This window comes from Eleginops maclovinus, chromosome 22 (genome assembly GCF_036324505.1).
Source record: "Eleginops maclovinus isolate JMC-PN-2008 ecotype Puerto Natales chromosome 22, JC_Emac_rtc_rv5, whole genome shotgun sequence".
In the NCBI taxonomy this organism is placed as follows: domain Eukaryota; kingdom Metazoa; phylum Chordata; class Actinopteri; order Perciformes; family Eleginopidae; genus Eleginops; species Eleginops maclovinus.
In genome coordinates, this window is record NC_086370.1 from 24,082,565 (window position 1) to 24,100,222 (window position 17,658).

Sequence of the window (17,658 nt, forward strand, 5' to 3'; positions counted from 1 at the left end):
TGGATCCGGTGTTTCCGTCCATCGAACAAGCGGTTAGAAACTGACCTCAAGTATATTTTCAACATGTCCTTCTGCTAACCCTGTCTGTGCAGTGTCGTCTCAGTATCGACTCTCCTTTGTTCACTTCAATGATATATTGGTTTTGTTCTTCAGTTCTTGTTTTGATGTTGGGCCTTTTCCTCTCTTCTGTTGATGTCATTGTCTCTGTTTGTTTTACAAAGTCCGCTTCTTGTTGCTTAAAATGGTCGTAATTTTACTTTGGTTAACTCGTGGTTTTATTTCTCGTCGTCATTATTTAAGCTTCAGAACGAAAGGAATAAAAACGGTTGTTTGAAATTCAATTGAAGTGTTTTCAGCTTGATTCAGATGAACTCGGTAAATAAATAAAACAGATCCGTTTTTGAACTTTCCACTTTCCTCGATTAAAAAAACAACACGACTTTTTTGTGTTTTCGGTTTTATTAAGATGGAAAACGAAATATGTATAAATTATTTAATCAAAATAGAGCAATGAATCTCTATTTTGTGTTTTTCTGCCTTTTATTGATCCACATTTCAATCATAATTCATTCAGACAACGTTTTCGTTCATTGGTGAGGAACGAATTCAACTTAATTCCATAGCTTTCTGCTTCATTTAGATTAAAAACGAGATATATATAATGTCTTTATTGAGTGCAAATAAGAACTTGTGGATGAATAAAAGCCTTAATCTGTATTTGGTGTTTTTCAGATGAAGAGTGTCTCTCTGACAGAAACGACTCGAAGAGCTCCGCTAACTCTCAGAAGAGAAAGAAGAGGAGACACAGGTAAGGACATATTCACCAATACAATCTGATCTTAAAATTAAAAATGACCACAGAAAAAACACAGAATTCATATTTTGTAGTTTACCATTTTAAAATCTATGGTGTCCTCATGAGGTGTACTTTTCCCTTTCGCTGTAATCTTTGTGTTTGAAGGTTATCTTAATTGAAGTATAATGAGTTATCAAATACATTAAAAGTCATCACATTCTTTGATGTAATGTCCTAAAGGTGCCACAGAATGTGAACCTGTATGTACCTTGGCAGAGTGGAATAAGGAGAGCTCGGTACACTGAGCTGACATACCGTGAACCTCAAACACCGTGTTTCCTCCTTCACGTGCAAATCATGAATATGCGTATCACAGCGGCACAACGGGGAATTACAACACTGACCGTGTGTGACACCACACACGGTCCTCCAGCCCCACATCTGCAGACAGCAGCTGCAGGAACACTAACGCTAACACTCACCACTCCGTAACGCTGCTCTCCAATCTCCGAGCAACTGGCTGTTCTTCAGATCATCGGTTCCCTCCTCCGATAAAGGCTCAGACTGTAAGGTTGATGCCAACAGCCTCCATGGTTCCTCTCTCAGTTTCGGGAACTTCACTTACTTCTGCGGGCTCTGAGGCAGCCAGGGGTTGCTCTTTGTAAACCAGCCAATCAGAGCAGAGCTCGTCATCATTATTTAAACGAGCCCCAAATAACACAATTCAGCTCGTTTCATTCTGGGACCAAATCATAGGGTTATAAACGGGCCTGTGAAACCGCATCTGGACCTTTTGTGGATCAACCAAAGTTATATACCTTCTTTGTAGACATCAGAGAACATTTGAATACCAGAGAGATGCTTTCTGTGGCACCTTTAACACATTTAATCTTTCTGCTGCTTTATGTGTGTGTGTGATTTTATTTTCTGATATATTTAATAAATGTGTGTGTGTGTGTGTGTGTGTGTGTGTGTGTGTGCAGGACGGTGTTCACCTCCCACCAGCTGGAGGAGCTGGAGAAGGCCTTCCATGAGGCTCATTACCCGGACGTTTACGCCCGAGAGATGCTGGCCATGAAGACGGAGCTGCCAGAGGACCGCATTCAGGTACAGCCTGAACCAGAACCAGAACCAGAACCAGCTCTGAGTACCATAAATATAATACATTATAATTATAAAGATTACTTAAATAAGACAAGGAATAATATTTTAATAAGAATTAAAAACAAATGAAATAAATAAATCGTACGACAAAAACTTACAAATATAATACAATAAAAAACATCAAATATCTCAAAATAATTGTATTTTTTAAGTCATTAAAGAAAGAGTTGGAAGACAAAATAATACAACAATAAGACAATAAAGTAAAATATAATTAGTGTGGGTTAACAAGTTAGTAAATAAATTCAGTTTATTAATACAATTAAAACTATTTGATAAAAGTTAATAAAATATTGAACTAAAAACCAAATACATTAATTAAAATATTTTTGAATTACATTACTAAACAATAAATGAAATACATTTGTTTAAGTCAAGATTTAAATAAGTAAATAAAATATAAATAACTAAAGCAATAACACAACCAAATGTGGCTCAGACTGTACTTATACAATTCCTAAAATAAAGCAACAACACAATAAACAACTTTTGCATGGCTAGAAAACAAATAATAAATAGATGGTAGAAATGATGTCAATGTGGCTCTGAAGGTTCTTCGGTTCTCCAGGTGTGGTTCCAGAACCGCCGGGCGAAGTGGCGTAAGCGGGAGAAGTGCTGGGGCCGCAGCAGCGTCATGGCAGAGTACGGCCTCTACGGGGCGATGGTGCGTCACTCCATCCCGCTGCCCGAGTCCATCCTCAACTCCGCCAAGAACGGCATGATGGGAAGCTGCGCGCCATGGCTGCTCGGTGAGCCGCATGCACGTCAGTAACACACACCTGCACGCACGCACACACACACCGAGCACACCCACACCCACACACGCACACCCACACGCACGCACACACCTGCACACACACACATACACACACAAACACACACACACAAACACACACATACACACACACACACACACAAACACACACACACACAAACACACACACACACACACACACACACACACACGCACACACACACATACACACACAAACACACACACAAACACACACACACACACACACACACACACACACACACACACACACACACACACACACACACACACACACACACACACACACCAAGCGTACTTTAATTAAAGTTAATTAACACACATCTGGAAAAGTCAGTGTCCACTCAGAGTGATGCTAATGCTAAACATTTTATATTATTTTAAAGTTATTTTTGGGGCTTTTTGCCTTTAATCAGAGAGGACAGTGGAGAGTGACAGGAAAGTGGGAGAGAGAGTCGGGGTGGGATCCGGAAAGGACCACGGGTCCACGGGCCACATATTTATTTCTAAACAAAAATATTGTATATTCAGTTTTGTAAACACAAGTAATACAAGCACCTTTATATTATTACGCACTCACAGGGTTTACATCACAGCTTCATGTTGAGTGCTGTGTAGATAGAGCCTGATGTTGTGTGCACTCACTGAGTGAAGTACAACCAGTGTTTGCTCATGTACAACAGGGTGCAGTAGTAGTGAGTAGTAGTGAGTAGTAGTGAGTAGTATTGTGTAGTATTGAGTGCTGCTGGTGAACTCCGGACTGACCCCTCCTCTTCCTCACAGGAATGCACAAGAAGTCTATCGAAATCACCAAGAAGTGTCTGAGCCCTCAGGGGAACGACTCCCCCCGACACGAGTCCTTCTGCGATGGCCCGGAGCGACAGGCCGGTGCCGAGGAGGCGAGGGAGGTGGGGGAGGAGGAAGAGGAGGAGCTGCAGATGGAGGAAGAGGAGGCGGAGGAGGAAGCCATCGACCTGTCCAGCTCGTCGAAGCAGCAGGAGGAGGGGGGGGGCGGGGAGAAACACCTCGTCGCCTGCGGCGACAGAGCGCTGGCGAGTCGGAAGATCGCAGCTGAAGGTCGAGACTGATGCAGCACAGAGACCAGACCATAATACTGTCAGATCCTGACCTGCAGCTCCAACAGCAACAAGGACAAACAGAAGACATGGAGTTTCTCAATCTGATTGGCGCTTCTTTCAGGCATCAGCCAATGAGAAAGCACCACTTAAGTCTATGCAAGATTACACATTTGGCGGGAAATGCTACTCTGGGCTAGCATGCTAAATGACTAGCTTTTACACTTTATACTTTATTTATTTCATCTATTCATGGACACAATATGCACAGCTGATTTGTCTGGAAAAGTGAACAATAAAACAAAGACCTTTTCAAAAGAAAAAACAAACACATGTTTAGCGGCAAAAGCTATTCTCGGCTAGCATGCTAAACAACTAGCTTATATACTTATTTTTATTTACTGCCTGGTGTAAAAGAATACATCAAATTAAAGAGAATGATTCATCATCAGGCAAACAAACATACACTTATAAACGATGAGCTTTCACAAAGAGAGAATTCAGAAAAATAAAAGAAATATGAATAATAATATTTTATTATGCTAACGCCATTTTGGCCTGCTAATACAAGTTAGCATAATAACATGTTATTCTTGACAGTTTTTTTTCTCTTATTTTTATCATTATTTTGGCATGCTAATACATGTCATGATAGCATTAAAGCATTTTTATTATTCATATTAAAAACTATCAACTATCGTCTATTTACATTTTACTGGTGAAACCTTTATGATGTTAGGACCTAAACATGTACCAGGCTCCTCACGGGTGATGCAAACCTTAGCTTCTGCGGTTAGCGACTCTCTGTGCTCCCAGGATGAAAACATGCTAACGTGCTAAGATGGCGCCTCGGAGGAAAGGACTAAGCATCTCAAAGACCGGAGGACGGTGTCAGGGTGTATATATCTGTCTTTGTGTTTCTGTAATGTACTCAGAGTTTTATATCCGTGTTTCTGGAAAATAAGAGACTATTAATGTTTTATTCCCGTTGTGTTTGAAGGTGTGACTGTCAGGCACTGAGCTCTGTGGATGAATGTAATTTAAATATTAAAAAGTTATTATTATTATTTAATGTCAGTGTTTTCACCAGGTGTGTACAGCAGCAGGGCGGTGAATAAAAGCAAAGTATTTTTTGAATCATGATTGTTTTATTCAACACAAACACTCCATATATTGTACTAGCATTAATGAACATGTGACTAATCATAAATTAGCATTCCAATTATGGTGCATGTCACAGAAGGCCTGGATGAAACGTGTTGAACGGTCTCCACTGATAAATAGCACACTGGCTGACTTGGAAATGAGGTCCTATGTCCAAAATTCTGAACTACCCCTTTAAATGGAACCCTTACTGGTCCCACAGAGGGGAAACATTCTGCATCTGACCCATCCTAGTGTTGGGAGCAGTTGGGTCCCATATACCACTGCCCCATAATACTATAAGCCTGTCTGATTTAAGCCAATCTTCAGGGCTTTATAATAAGGGTCTTAAATTAAAGTGGAAAACTTAAATCTTGCCTTTGTTTTTGTTATTGTTTTTACTGCATTAGATTTATTTATTCTCTTTAAAACAACTGATTATTTTCATTGGAGCAGCAGGTGCTTTTATTTTGAAGGCCGTTTGTCGATGGACTAGACCACTACGTCACGTCCTGTTTTCGCGGTAACGTCCCTAGCCGTTAGTTTTGTGCTAAGCTAACAGGCTGCTAACCACAGGAGTTGTTCAACATGTCGGATTTAAAGAGTTTTAAAGCTGAGCTCACGGGGATCGTCAGCAGCCTGGCCCGCGCGCTGCTCACGGAGATCTGCTCCGCGGCGGAGAGAGTCTCCGTGAGCAAACACAACCCCGAGGAGGAGGTGAGCTAACTGCGGCATACGGCTAACTTCCGGTGTGACGTCAGCAGCTGTTGAAGTTAAATCAGGTTTTTTTAATTAAGTTAAAAACACATAAACAAAAACACAGTTATAGAAGGTAACAGGTCAGAAAAAATATTAAAAAATACGATCCTACGTTAGAGATGTATCAATATGGATATCAATGTGGATAAACCCGTAAAAATAAATAGTATAGTTTGTCAAAACTGTCATAAAAAGACATGTAGAATCAGAATCAGGTTTATTTAAGAGGAGTCTGCATTAGTGTATATAGAATGGGAGGATGAAACCCTCTTTATTTGTCACATACACACACACACAGCAGAGCACACACAGTGAAATGTGTCCTCTGCATTTAACCCATCCTAGTACTAGGAGCAGTGGGGAGCTATCGTGCAGCCCGGGGAGCAATGGGGAGGGGGTGATTGGAGGTGTCTGGTGCCTTGCTCAAGGGCACCACAGCTGGGCCTAGGAGGTGAACTGGGACCTCTCCAAGTAGCAGTCCACTTTCCATATTTGTTCAAGTCTGTTCTGGTACTTGAACCGGCGACCCTACGATTCCCAGTCCAAGCCCCTACTGACTGAGCCACTGTTGGACATATGGTGCATAATCACAGTTAAAGAAGATAAAGAAAGAAACACTATAATCACATTAAAATAAAGCAATATGTGCAGAGAATATATCTACCTGTAAGAATAAGATATAATAAAATACACTGCCTGGCCAAAACAAAGCCCCCCTCTAGTACCCGTTGGACCGCCTTCAGCTTTGATCACACATTCTCTGTGGCATCGTTTCCCCGAGCTTCTGCAACGTCTCAACATTTATTTCTGTCATTAATTGTTGATCTTGTGTTGATGACGGGAGATTCTGACCACTGATCAAAGTCTTCTCCAGCACATCCCAAAGACACTCAATGGGGTTCAGGTCTGGACTCTGGGGGGGCCGATCCATGTGTGAAATGATGTCTCATGCTCCCTGAACCACTCTCTCACAGTCTGAGCCGATGGATCCTGGCATTGTCCTCTTAGAACATGCCCGCTCCATCAGAGGAGAAGAAACCCACTGATGGAATAACCTGTCCTTCAGGATATTCAGGGAGCCCCAACTGCAGCAGCCCCAGATCATAGCCCTGCCCCCACAGGCTGGTACAGTAGGCACTAGGCATGATGGGGGCATCACTTCAGCCGCCTCTCTTCTTACCCTGATCCCCCATCACTCTGGAACAGGGTCTGGACTCATCAGACCACACCTTCTTCCATTGCTCCAGAGTCCAATCTTTACGCTCCCTACCAAACTGAAGCCGATTAGCCTCACTGAGAAGTGGGTTTCTTACGGCCCCCAGCTGTTTAGTCCCACTCCCTTGAGTTCCCTCCGCATTGTGCGTGTGGAAATGCTCTCTCTGTCACAGCTAAACTTAACCAGGTTCTACTGTTGTTTTTCTACCATTTGATTTCACCAAACGTTTAAGGGGTCACCGATCATTCAGGATCTTTTTCTGACCTCACTCCTCCCTGGAAGAGGATGTCCCCCACTGTCCTTCCAGTCTTTAATAATGCGTTGGACAGTTCTTAACCCCATTTTAGTATTTCAGCAATCTCCTTAGATGTTTGCTCTGCTTGATGCCAATAACTTGACTCTCCTGAAACAGATCAACATCTTTTCCACGTCCACAGGACATGTCTTTCGACCACAGGACATGTCTTTCGTCCACAGGATATGTCTTTCGACCACAGGACATGTCTTTCGTCCACAGGATATGTCTTTCGACCACAGGACATGTCTTTCGACCACAGGATATGTCTTTCGACCACAGGTCATGTCTTTCGACCACAGGATATGTCTTTCGACCACAGGATATGTCTTTCGACCACAGGATATGTCTTTTGACCACAGGATATGTCTTTCGACCACAGGACATGTCTTTCGACCACAGGATATGTCTTTCGACATGGCTGTTTCACAAATGAGAAGCTCCTCACTACTTAGGGTTCAATAACGTGTTGCCAGCTGAAACATAATCACCCATGCAGTAATTATCCAATGGGAGGCTCTTACCTATTTGCGTAGTTAAATCCAGGTGGGGACTTTTTTTTGGCCGGGCAGTGTATGATATGTGCTGCATTGGTATGACCGGTGGACAGCCGTGCAGACATGACGGGGGGCTTTGTGTGCAGGACTGTGTTAATATGAACATGATATTCAGCATGCATAAATGTGATGCATAGAATCTCTAGAGTGGTAGGGGGTCGGGGGGGGGGGGGCGCTTTTTACTGGGGCTGGTAGACAGTCAGAGTTTCACCCAGAAGACGAGTGAGTGATGAGCAGCTGCTCTGTGTGACCTTTGACCTCTGTCAGGACCAGCTGAGCACTCTGCTGGACGCTCTGTGTGAGGAGGCTGTGGAGAACATCCTGAAGACCCTTCATCTGAGGGACCAGCCGGAGGAGGGGGGTCTGATGGAGACCAGAGGAGGTGAGAGCATTAGGTTCTCAAACTTTTTTCAATAATGTACCCCCTTTGAAAATAATGTCAGCCAAGTTCCCCCTGATCAGGGCAAAAACCACTGGGTAAGGAAAACATCCTCTATAGAGAGGAACAGCTGCACCGTCAGTGTCTGATTCATTAAAAGCACAACCTGTAACTGAGAGACTCTGAAAGCTGCATTCCACATGTTCACATCAGCACTACATTGATGGCAAACCAATGACATCATGCAGTAACCCTGAGAGAGATCAGCTGCTTTGAACTGATCCTTTAATAAGTTCAGTGAGGAGCATGGGCTGGAGCTTCACTGAGGGTCCTTCTCAGACAGAGAGGCGACTGCAGCTACTACACTTTGTTCGGGCACTTCAAAATCACCACTCACAAAAATCTGACTTTTTTTCTAAATGTCGCCTTTTACAAATGTCCCAATATTTTCTCATTATTCTAACTCCTTCTTCATGTGGCCCTGCTCGTCTTCTTTTTTTAAATTCACTCATTCTGTCTCCCAATTTTTCTTTTCAAACTTGAGTTTCCGACTATTTCTTCAAAATTATCCCTTTTCCCTAAAAATTCGGACTTTTTAAAAGTAGACATTTAGAAACAAATTTTTTAAAAGTCAGATCTTTTTTGGATAAAAATAATCATTTTGAAGAAATAGTGGGGAACTCCAAACGCATCTTCCTTCCGAGTGTTTATCTCTGTGATCTTTCACGACCAACTTTACTGTTTGGTTCATTATGTTTAAATGATGTTCACACGCTGCTGTAAGGGAAACATTTTCCCAATTTCATCCTTCTGTGTGTCTCAGGTGGAGGTGAGCTCCCCCCCGCAGAGCAGAGCTACATCCTGGTGCTGGGGGTTAGTGAGTGAAGCTAAGACACTGTTCATCCTCACACCCAGAACACACTCACACACTGCTCTGTGTTTCCAGAGCGCCGCAGCAGACTGCAGCCAGCTGCTGTCACTGCAGAGCCAGGCTACCGCTAAAGCTAACGGTGACGCTAACGCTAAAGGTAAAGCTAAAGCTAACGGTGACGCTAACGCTAAAGGTGACGCTAAAGCTAACGGTGACGCTAACGCCAAAGGTAACGCTAAAGCTAACGGTGACGCTAACGCTAAAGGTGACGCTAAACCTAACGATGATGCTAATGCTAAAGGTAACGCCAAAGGTCACGCTAAAGCTAACGATGACGCTAACGGTGACGCTAAAACTAACGGTGAGGCTAAAGCTAACGGTGACGGTAATGCTAAAGGTAACGCTAAAGCTAACGGTGACGCTAAAGCTAAAGGTGACGCTAAAGCTAACGGTGACGCTAACGTTAAAGGTAACGGTGACGCTAACGCCAAAGGTGACGCTAAACCTAACGATGATGCTAATGCTAAAGCTAACGGTGACGCTAACGCTAAAGGTGACGCTAACGGTGACGCTAAAGCTAACGGTGACACTAACTCTAAAGGTGACGCTAAAGCTAACGGTGACCAGGGTGTCCGCGGGGTCTTAAAAAGTCTAAAAAAGTCTAAAATTACACATTTTCAATTTAAGGCCTAAAAAAGTCTAAAATATAGAGATATTTCGCAGTGTAAGTCTAAAATTGGGTTTGAGTAATTTAAGACCTACGTTTCAATGCAAAATATCGACAAAGGATTATTTTTTTTGTTTGTTTTGTTTTTACGTACTTTTCCACGCCGTTCTGTTTTTTTCTTTTTCTGTTATGGTGGCAGTTATGGTCCGTGTAGTTCTACATGACATGTGCTGTTAGTGGAACGTACAATAATAAAACTACAGATGTGAAACGGAAATGTACTGTCGTCACAGGATGCAGCAGCAAGTATTTTGATTCTCTGTGTGCGAGCAAGGCGGGAATAGTTACGAAGTAGGATAACGTCCGAATGGCAGGAGAAAGTTAAAAAAAAGGATGGGTAAATGTAAATTCAACGACAATTGGCTCTCAATAGGGCAATTTGCAGACTGGCTGAAACGCGTTCCCGCTGATGACAGTGAGGCATACTGCACGTTTTGCAAAAGAACTCTTAAACTCGGGACCCTGGGCATCAAGGCACTGGAGTCTCACACAAAATCCAGCAAACACCAGGAGTCGGCAAATGCAGCACGCAATTCCCATGGAATTGCCCAGTTCTGTTCAGTAGCAAGCAGCACGTCGTCAATAAATAATATGGGTAATATTCGTGATCTATTGGGCTCCACTGATACAATGAAGGCAGAAGTTCTGTGGGCGCTTAACACAGTGGCTAAACACCAGTCATGCAGATCCAATGACGGCATCGGAGAGCTTTTCCAAGCGATGTTCCCCGACTCCACAGTTGCCAAAACATTCCAATGCGGGAGAGACAAGACGTCGTACATACTCCGATTTGGAGTGGCAGAGTTCGTCAAAAAAGAGCTTATCTCAAAGGTGACCGGGCCCTTCGTCATTATGTTTGACGAAAGTCTTAACCACGCAACAAAGAGGAAGCAACTGGACCTTCACGTAAGGTACTGGGATGACGGCCAGGTACAGTCCCGGTACCTGGGCTCACAATTTATGGGCCATGCCACAGCAAACGACTTGCTGAAGGAGATCAAAGTAAGTGCTTTTTTTGTATTATTTTTATCCACTGATTGGTCGTAAAAATGTCACTCTTGATTAAAATTAATAGAAGTACTTTTGGCCAATCGCTGCGTTTCTTACATCTGGAGTAACATCTTGTTACGGGGTAGCCAGCTGTCACACCGGGTTTATCGTAACGCAACATTGCCCCCAGCACCGGTTGTTGCATAACAACAACATGGCCCCAGATGTCGGTTGCTGCGTAACGCAGCATAGTTGATTTGTCATTGTTGGGGATGTATGTTATTCGTCGGTCTCTGCATTACGGCAGGGATCATACAACTTCCGTGTTGCGGTAGTTTTATGATCCCAAACGTAATGCAAAGACCGACGAACGATTTCATCTCCTGTTATGAAAAGGGGCTCCATTTAAAATCGGAAGGTGTGTGGCTGCGCGTCTGATCCGCATATACAGTTGTCTCTGTCACCATGTCCAAACGTTTCTTAGTGAAAATATTTTGATCATTGGGAGATTTGGTTTATTCATTTTCTGAAGTAGTGCTCTGCAATTGCTGTGTGAGAGAATGAATGAGGACATCTGTGTATTAAATTGCCTTCTCTTAATCATAATTTGTACATGCCTCCTTTTCATTGCCCAACCTTTACATTCTGCTCCCATTACTTATTTGTATGCTAGCTGCACATAACTATTGCCTGTGTGTGTGATTTTGTTGTTTAAATATATGCTAATTTAATTGACTGGTTGATTTGTTTCCTTCCCTTAGGAATGTGCGGGCCACCTGGACCTCAGCAAGCTGATTTCGATCTCAATGGATGGTCCAAATGTAAATTTTAAGTTCTTTGAGCTGTTCCAGGCGGAATATGCTGACCTGTACGCTGGTTCTCAGCTCATATCTGTTGGTAGCTGCGGGTTACACACCGTACACAATGCCTTTAAAACAGGCTTCTCATCGTGGCAGGTGGACAAGATCCTCAGGGCCTTGCACACATTGTTGCATAATGTTCCCGCAAGACGAGAGGACTACGAGAAGACCACCAGGTCTACCCGCTTCCCGTTGGCATGGTGTGGGCACCGATGGCTGGAAAACCTGCCTGTCGTGATACGAGCGTTGGATATCTGGTCATCTATGCTGGTGTACACCAATGCTGTGAGGAGAAAGGAGCTTCCAAATCCTGGCACTGGAAGCTTTGCTGTAATCGAAGAAGCCCAGAAAGATCCCCTGACTCTACCTAAGCTGCAGTTTTTCAGGAGCATCGCCCAGCTATTTGATCCGTTTTTAAGGAAGTACCAGACTGAGGAGCCGGTGATGCCTTACCTAGGCAAAGATCTGGCAGAGTTGATCAAGGTAATGCCTTTTCTAATGAGCAGAACATTATTTAGGAAACTGTCATGAAATGGATGTATGGATTTTATGATTGCATTATATTGATTTTGAGAGTTTTGGTGTGGTTATGATGCCAGCCCACCCACCCACCCCATTACACCGCCAGCTCAAAAGTAAAGCATTATGTAGGCCTGTAATTAAACAAATACAGTTGTGAACAAAGACACATTCACAGCAAATCTACAACAGTCAAAATGGTACACAGTATTTTGCAAAGTAATTATGTAATTGAAATGTTTCTTTTGTTATCGTCCAACAGAGTCTGATGCGTCGTTTCGTGAAACGAGAGGTTCTGCAGGACATCACCACAGCCCAGCTTACCAAACTGGACATAGGTGACAAGAATATCTTGATGCCGGTGCACTGTGTTGATATTGGCTTGGGTGCTGAGGAGGCCCTCAAGGTACTAATAGCTTAAAGTCAAAGATTATCAGGGGGAAGCCCATGTGTACAGCATTTTTGCTTACATTCCTTTCGCATTTCTCTGTACAGGACAGCAAAAGTTCAGACCTCAGGATTCTTGAATTTAAAAGGGACTGCATGCAAGGACTCTCAAGCATGGTGAAGAAAGTACAGGAGAAGAGTCCTCTTAAGTACAGTACCGTTAGGCAGATGGATTGTCTAGACCCCACAGTGATGAGCAGTGATCCAGACGGCTGCAAGGCAAAGATGAAGGGACTTGTGCAGACATTTCTGCTCAACAGGCAGCTGGCAGGAGGAGTTTGTGCTGGTACTAGGAGTTCTAGAAAGGGCTGAGGAAAATTATGCGTGCCACTTTCAGATAATCTTGTATATTATATTTAGCATCTGCATTTAGCAACTGATCAGTATTTATTGTATGTCAAAATATGATCACAATATATTTGAGTGTAGATCTCTTAAGTTAGGTTACTCCAGCAAATCATTTCCATGCACCCGTTTTGTGTGGTTTAAAGACTGTACCCCCACAGAGCTGTAAGGAAAGCCACAATGGTGATGACTAAATGGAAGCCATAAGTAAATTTATTTTTACATCTTTTTGTCTCAGGGGACACCATTCTCCAACAGTTCGATGCTGCGTTGTCTGTGGAGTGCAGGCATGAAGATTTCATCTCCTTCAAGCCAATGCAAAAGAGGCTAGATGTCTTCCTTCATGGCTTCATCGGCAAGGCATACCCAGATCTTTGGGCGTTTTGCAAGACCCTTTTACTGCTTTCTCATGGTCAGGCGTCTGTAGAGAGAGGCTTCTCAGTGAACAAAGAGATCGAGACGGAGAATATGCAAGAAGAAACATTGGTCGCACACAGGCTTGTTTACGACTACGTTGCAATACATGGGGGCGTTACCAAGGTTCCACTTACACCTGACCTAATGAAATCTGTCATGGCTGCCAGGTCACGGTACCGTGTGCATTTGGACGAACAGAGGAAGAAGAAGGAGACAGAGACACAAGGGAAGAAAAGGGCACACGCGGAGGAGCAGTTACAAGACCTGAAAGTCAAGAGGGACAGTCTACATAAAGTTACTGAGAGCCTGGGCAAAGAGGCAGATGAGTTGGCAGAGCAAGCAGAGGGCAAGGCTGGGAGCAAAATGGCACATCTGATTTCAAAATCAAATGCTCTGAGGAGGGCTGCCAAAGACAAGCTCTCCCAGCTTAAGGTTCTGGGGGATGAAATTGCCACCAAAAGTGCAGAGCTTAAAAGCATGTAAATAATGTAAATAATATGTTTGTTTCATTGACAATAAATGTAAATTGACGGCAATCTGGCTTTGTTATTTCTTTTTTTTTAATACTTCGTGAAGGTCTTAAATTTAACCCATGATGGTCTAAAAAAGGTCTAAAAAAGTCTAAAATTGCACTTGTTAAAACCTGCAGACACCCTGGGTGACGCTAATGCTAACGCTGATAGTGAGTTTATATAAATATCAGACTTTATCTTTCTTCAGTTTATGTGCAGTCTGTCGTCAGTACAGCAACTCTTTAAATTTCTGTTTTCACTTTAAAATATTTAAGTGTGTGTGTGTGTGTGTTTGTGTGTATTACAGCTGAAAATCAGACGGTGTGTGTGGACCCCCCCCCACAGGCTGAGATCCCCGACCATGAGTACGCTCTGTCCTCCCCCCCAGCCGCCGCCACAGCATCCCGCAGCCAGAGGCAGCGCTGCCGCTCGCGGCGCAGGAGCTCCCCCGACACAAGTCAGAGCCAGGCGGCAGGAAGCCCCCCCCTCCCCTGCCCGCAGTGCCGCATGCTGCTGCCGAGCGCAGAGCGCCTCTCGGAGCACCAGAGGAAGGCCCACCCGGCCTGCTCGCTGTGCGGCGCGGCGTTCAGCGGCATCCTGAGGCTGAGGGAGCACCAGCGCAGCGAGCACGGGCTGCTGCCCTTCAGCTGCAGCTTCTGCAGCAAGAGCTTCAACCACAAGGCGCACCGCGAGCTGCATGAGAAGGCGCGGCACACCGGTGAGAAGAGCTACCACTGCGATGTCTGCGGGAAGAGCTACTCCTGCGTCAGCGTGCTGAAGACGCACCGCCGCACGCACTTCGACCGCATGTTCATCTGCGACGTCTGCGGGAAGAGCTTTTTCCATGCCTGCCACCTGACTCGCCACCAGCTCGTGCACGGGGGGGAGCGGCCGCACCGTTGCAGCTCCTGTGGGCGGGGCTTCATGCAGGCCTCTAACCTGCGCAGCCACCAGGCTGCGCACCGCGGCGACACGCAGCTCTGCTCCGTCTGTGGGAAGAGCTACCGCCACCTGAAGAGCCACATCCTCAGCCTGCACGCTGCCGAGCTGCCCCCACCCTCGGAGCCGGGCTGTCCCCCCTTGTCGCCTGCCAGCTGTGCAGCAGAACATTGCCCCCCCCCCTCTCAGCTCAGGGAGCACCAGAGGAGCCTCAGTGCAGAAAAACCCTTCAGCTGCGACGTCGGCAGGAAGAGCTTCCTCAGGGCTCACCTGCAGACCAGAGCCCACCAGACCCCTGACCCCTCACCCTGACCCCTGACCCCTCACCCTGACCCTGACTTTTAAACTCTGAGAAGTGTTTCAGAAATAATGCTGGATGTGGTTTGGAACATCATATGGGGTTCAATCACGGCAGCGTTTAGCTGAGTCTCTCCGTCAGAAACTCTTCTCTTCAGACAGAGAGCTGTGCTCCAAAGGGGCGTGGCCAGCTTCAGCTCCAAAGGGGCGTGGTCAGCTTCAGCTCCAAAGGGGCGTGGTCAGCTTCAGCTCCAAAGGGGCGTGGTCAGCTTCAGCTCATTTGCATGAAAGCAAGCGACAGTCACAGAATCAGCACTTCAGGAACAGGGCTGAAACACAGAGATAGCGGAAATGCATGATCTGTTTTGTATTTTGAGCAAAAGACGTCAGAGACATGTTTTTAATATATATTTGAGACCTATAATATATGCCATAAAAGATCATAATAGACACATAAAGTGTGTGTGTGTGTGTGTGTGTGTGTGTGTGTGTGTTTGATTCAAATTCAAGAAGCTTTATTTATCCCGAGGGAAATTGCTGTGCTGTAGCAGGACAAAGTGGGAAAGTAATACAAAGTGAGAGGTAACATCAAACTAACATAAAACAAACTAAGTAAGTAAAAGCAATAAAATGACAGTTAATACGTAGGTATTTACAATATACAACAACACGCTCTGCGCAGTTTAGCAGCATATATCAAATAAAATCAGTACAACCTAAATAAAGTGATTTTGGCCTCAGGACGCAGTGTCTCCACTGTCCCTCTGACCTGACGTAGAGAAGTTAAAGAGTCTGATGGCCACAGGAAGGAAGCACTTCCTCTGGTGTTCTTTCTTAACCTCTGTACGAGGTTAGCACCTGGTGGAGAGGGTGAGCGTTGTTGTCCAGGATACTATGCAGTTTACTCAGCATCCTCCTCTCAGACACCACCAACAAAGAGTCCAGTTGGACCCCCAGGACGGATCCAGCCTTCCTGATGATCCTGCTGATCTTGTTGGCGTCTGCTGCCCTCAGCCTGCTGCCCCAGCACACCAAAGAGGATGGCACTGGCTACCACCGACTGGTGGTAGAACATCCTCAGCATGATGCTACATACGTTGAATGACCGGAGCCTCCTCAGGACATGGAGTCGGCTCTGGTTGTTCTAATATCTGCAGATTACCAGCAGCTCGGATCACTGGAGTCACAGAGGTGATTACATCTGCTGAACAACCACAGAGGTGGGACTAATGTGTGTATACATACTGTAATCTGCCCCCCCCCCCCCACACACACACACACACACACAGCTGGATCACACACACACATCAATTATCATCCCTGCACAAAGTGGAATTATGGGGGATTACTCGCTGCACAAACGGATTACAGAGACCTTAATGTGAAGCAAGGGTCGGAGGTCAGCCCCCCCCCCCCACACACACACACAGAGACCTAAGATTCAAACTCTCAAAGCTTTATTGAGCACAACCGACAACGACATGCAGGTCCACTGGAGGGAAGACAACACGAGCACAAGGAATGTTGTTGTTGTTTATATTATCTCCTGGACTCCTTTGTTTACTTTCGGAACTTGGTGACATCACTACGGAACACTCATGCTCCTATACACTAAGGGGGCGGGACATCACTAAGCGGTTGACCAATCAGAGCAGAGCCGGCCAGCTGACACAAGCACGTTTTGGAAGCGTTGTTTGGGCTTTTATTTTGAAAGTTCAGAGGTGACAGGAAATGCATGCAGAGGTCAGGAGCTTTATTATTGTTGTTATTGTTGTTATTGTTATTATTGATTATTATTACTTCAGATAAACTGCTGATGCCTTAATGAGATTAACCCAAATATCACTCAAGTCATTCAGCGTAACAAGAAAAGAGTGTGTGTGTGTGTGTGTGTGTGTGTGTAATCCAGATGTGTGTGTGACAGCTGGATGCCTGATCTGTTTTTCTCTGGTCATATAACAGTTGGAGACAAACAGGACCCCCCCCCCTTTAAACCCATTGACAGATTAATGTCCCAGCCTGCTCTGCACTGGGACTCATTATGGGATGTGATTACTGGACAATGCAGAGACAACCATCTTATTGTTGTTGTGTACAGAGAATTTGTTTATTATGGAAACATGTTTTATATATGAACTACACCATGGGGGGGGGGGTGTGATGGCCCCCCCAGGACTGCTGACCTCCACCTGGATCCTCTTCCTCTTATTTACAGCCTCTGGACTCCCTCTGCTGTAAACGTGTTACCTGTTTAATTTAACATCTACTGCAGCTCTGTCCGTCCCGGGGGAGGGACCCCTCCTCTGTCGCTCTCCCGTTAACCTGGGGGGTTTCTTTGGGAGGGTCCGAGGACAGAGGGGGTGGTATTCTGTAAACTGTAAAGTCTGTGTGTGATATCGGGCTCTATAGATAAACTGTGGTTGATTGATTGATTGATTGATTGGGGGGGTTGTGCATTAATCACCTCCTTTCCTTCCTCCTTTTTTTCTTTCCTTCTCGACTCCTTTCTTACCTCCAAATATCCTAATATGTGCCTCGTTCTGTCTTCCCTTACCT

General features: G+C 44.8%; 3 protein-coding genes across 9 annotated transcripts in view; all 3 read left to right on the forward strand.

Annotated features, from left to right (window-relative positions):
- Nucleotides 1-4,944, forward strand: part of vsx1 (visual system homeobox 1 homolog, chx10-like) — a 5,758-nt gene extending 814 nt beyond the window's left edge. The window contains exons 2-5 of one of the 2 annotated variants that reach the window (XM_063874277.1): nt 733-808; nt 1,780-1,903; nt 2,529-2,724; nt 3,537-4,944. In XM_063874277.1, the coding sequence (XP_063730347.1) occupies nt 733-808; nt 1,780-1,903; nt 2,529-2,724; nt 3,537-3,841 (701 nt within the window). In that variant the 3' untranslated portion in view covers nt 3,842-4,944. The remainder of the gene's footprint in view (nt 1-732; nt 809-1,779; nt 1,904-2,528; nt 2,725-3,536) is intronic. The other variant, XM_063874278.1, reaches the window with a different exon arrangement.
- A 539-nt stretch (nt 4,945-5,483) lies between these two features.
- On the forward strand, nt 5,484-17,457 carry LOC134858800 (zinc finger protein 782-like). 4 transcript variants are annotated; one of them, XM_063874930.1, is made up of 5 exons: nt 5,484-5,689; nt 8,067-8,181; nt 9,002-9,051; nt 9,125-9,602; nt 14,174-17,457. In XM_063874930.1, the coding sequence occupies exons 1-5, from the start codon at nt 5,561-5,563 to the stop codon at nt 15,115-15,117; spliced, it is 1,716 nt and encodes a 571-aa protein (XP_063731000.1). In that variant the 5' UTR covers nt 5,484-5,560; the 3' UTR covers nt 15,118-17,457. The 4 variants fall into 4 exon arrangements, with proteins under 4 accessions (XP_063731000.1, XP_063731002.1, XP_063731003.1 ...); XM_063874932.1 differs by having other exon boundaries at nt 9,125-9,206; XM_063874933.1 differs by lacking the exon at nt 9,125-9,602 and having other exon boundaries at nt 9,002-9,055.
- Nucleotides 9,676-13,890, forward strand: LOC134858797 (uncharacterized). 3 transcript variants are annotated; one of them, XM_063874927.1, is made up of 6 exons: nt 9,676-10,778; nt 11,528-11,587; nt 11,723-12,109; nt 12,408-12,551; nt 12,641-12,878; nt 13,176-13,890. In XM_063874927.1, the coding sequence occupies exons 1-6, from the start codon at nt 10,110-10,112 to the stop codon at nt 13,835-13,837; spliced, it is 2,160 nt and encodes a 719-aa protein (XP_063730997.1). In that variant the 5' UTR covers nt 9,676-10,109; the 3' UTR covers nt 13,838-13,890. The 3 variants fall into 3 exon arrangements, with proteins under 3 accessions (XP_063730997.1, XP_063730996.1, XP_063730998.1); XM_063874926.1 differs by having other exon boundaries at nt 11,528-12,109; XM_063874928.1 differs by lacking the exon at nt 12,641-12,878 and having other exon boundaries at nt 11,528-12,109; nt 12,408-12,483.
- Nucleotides 17,458-17,658: the final 201 nt, after the last annotated feature.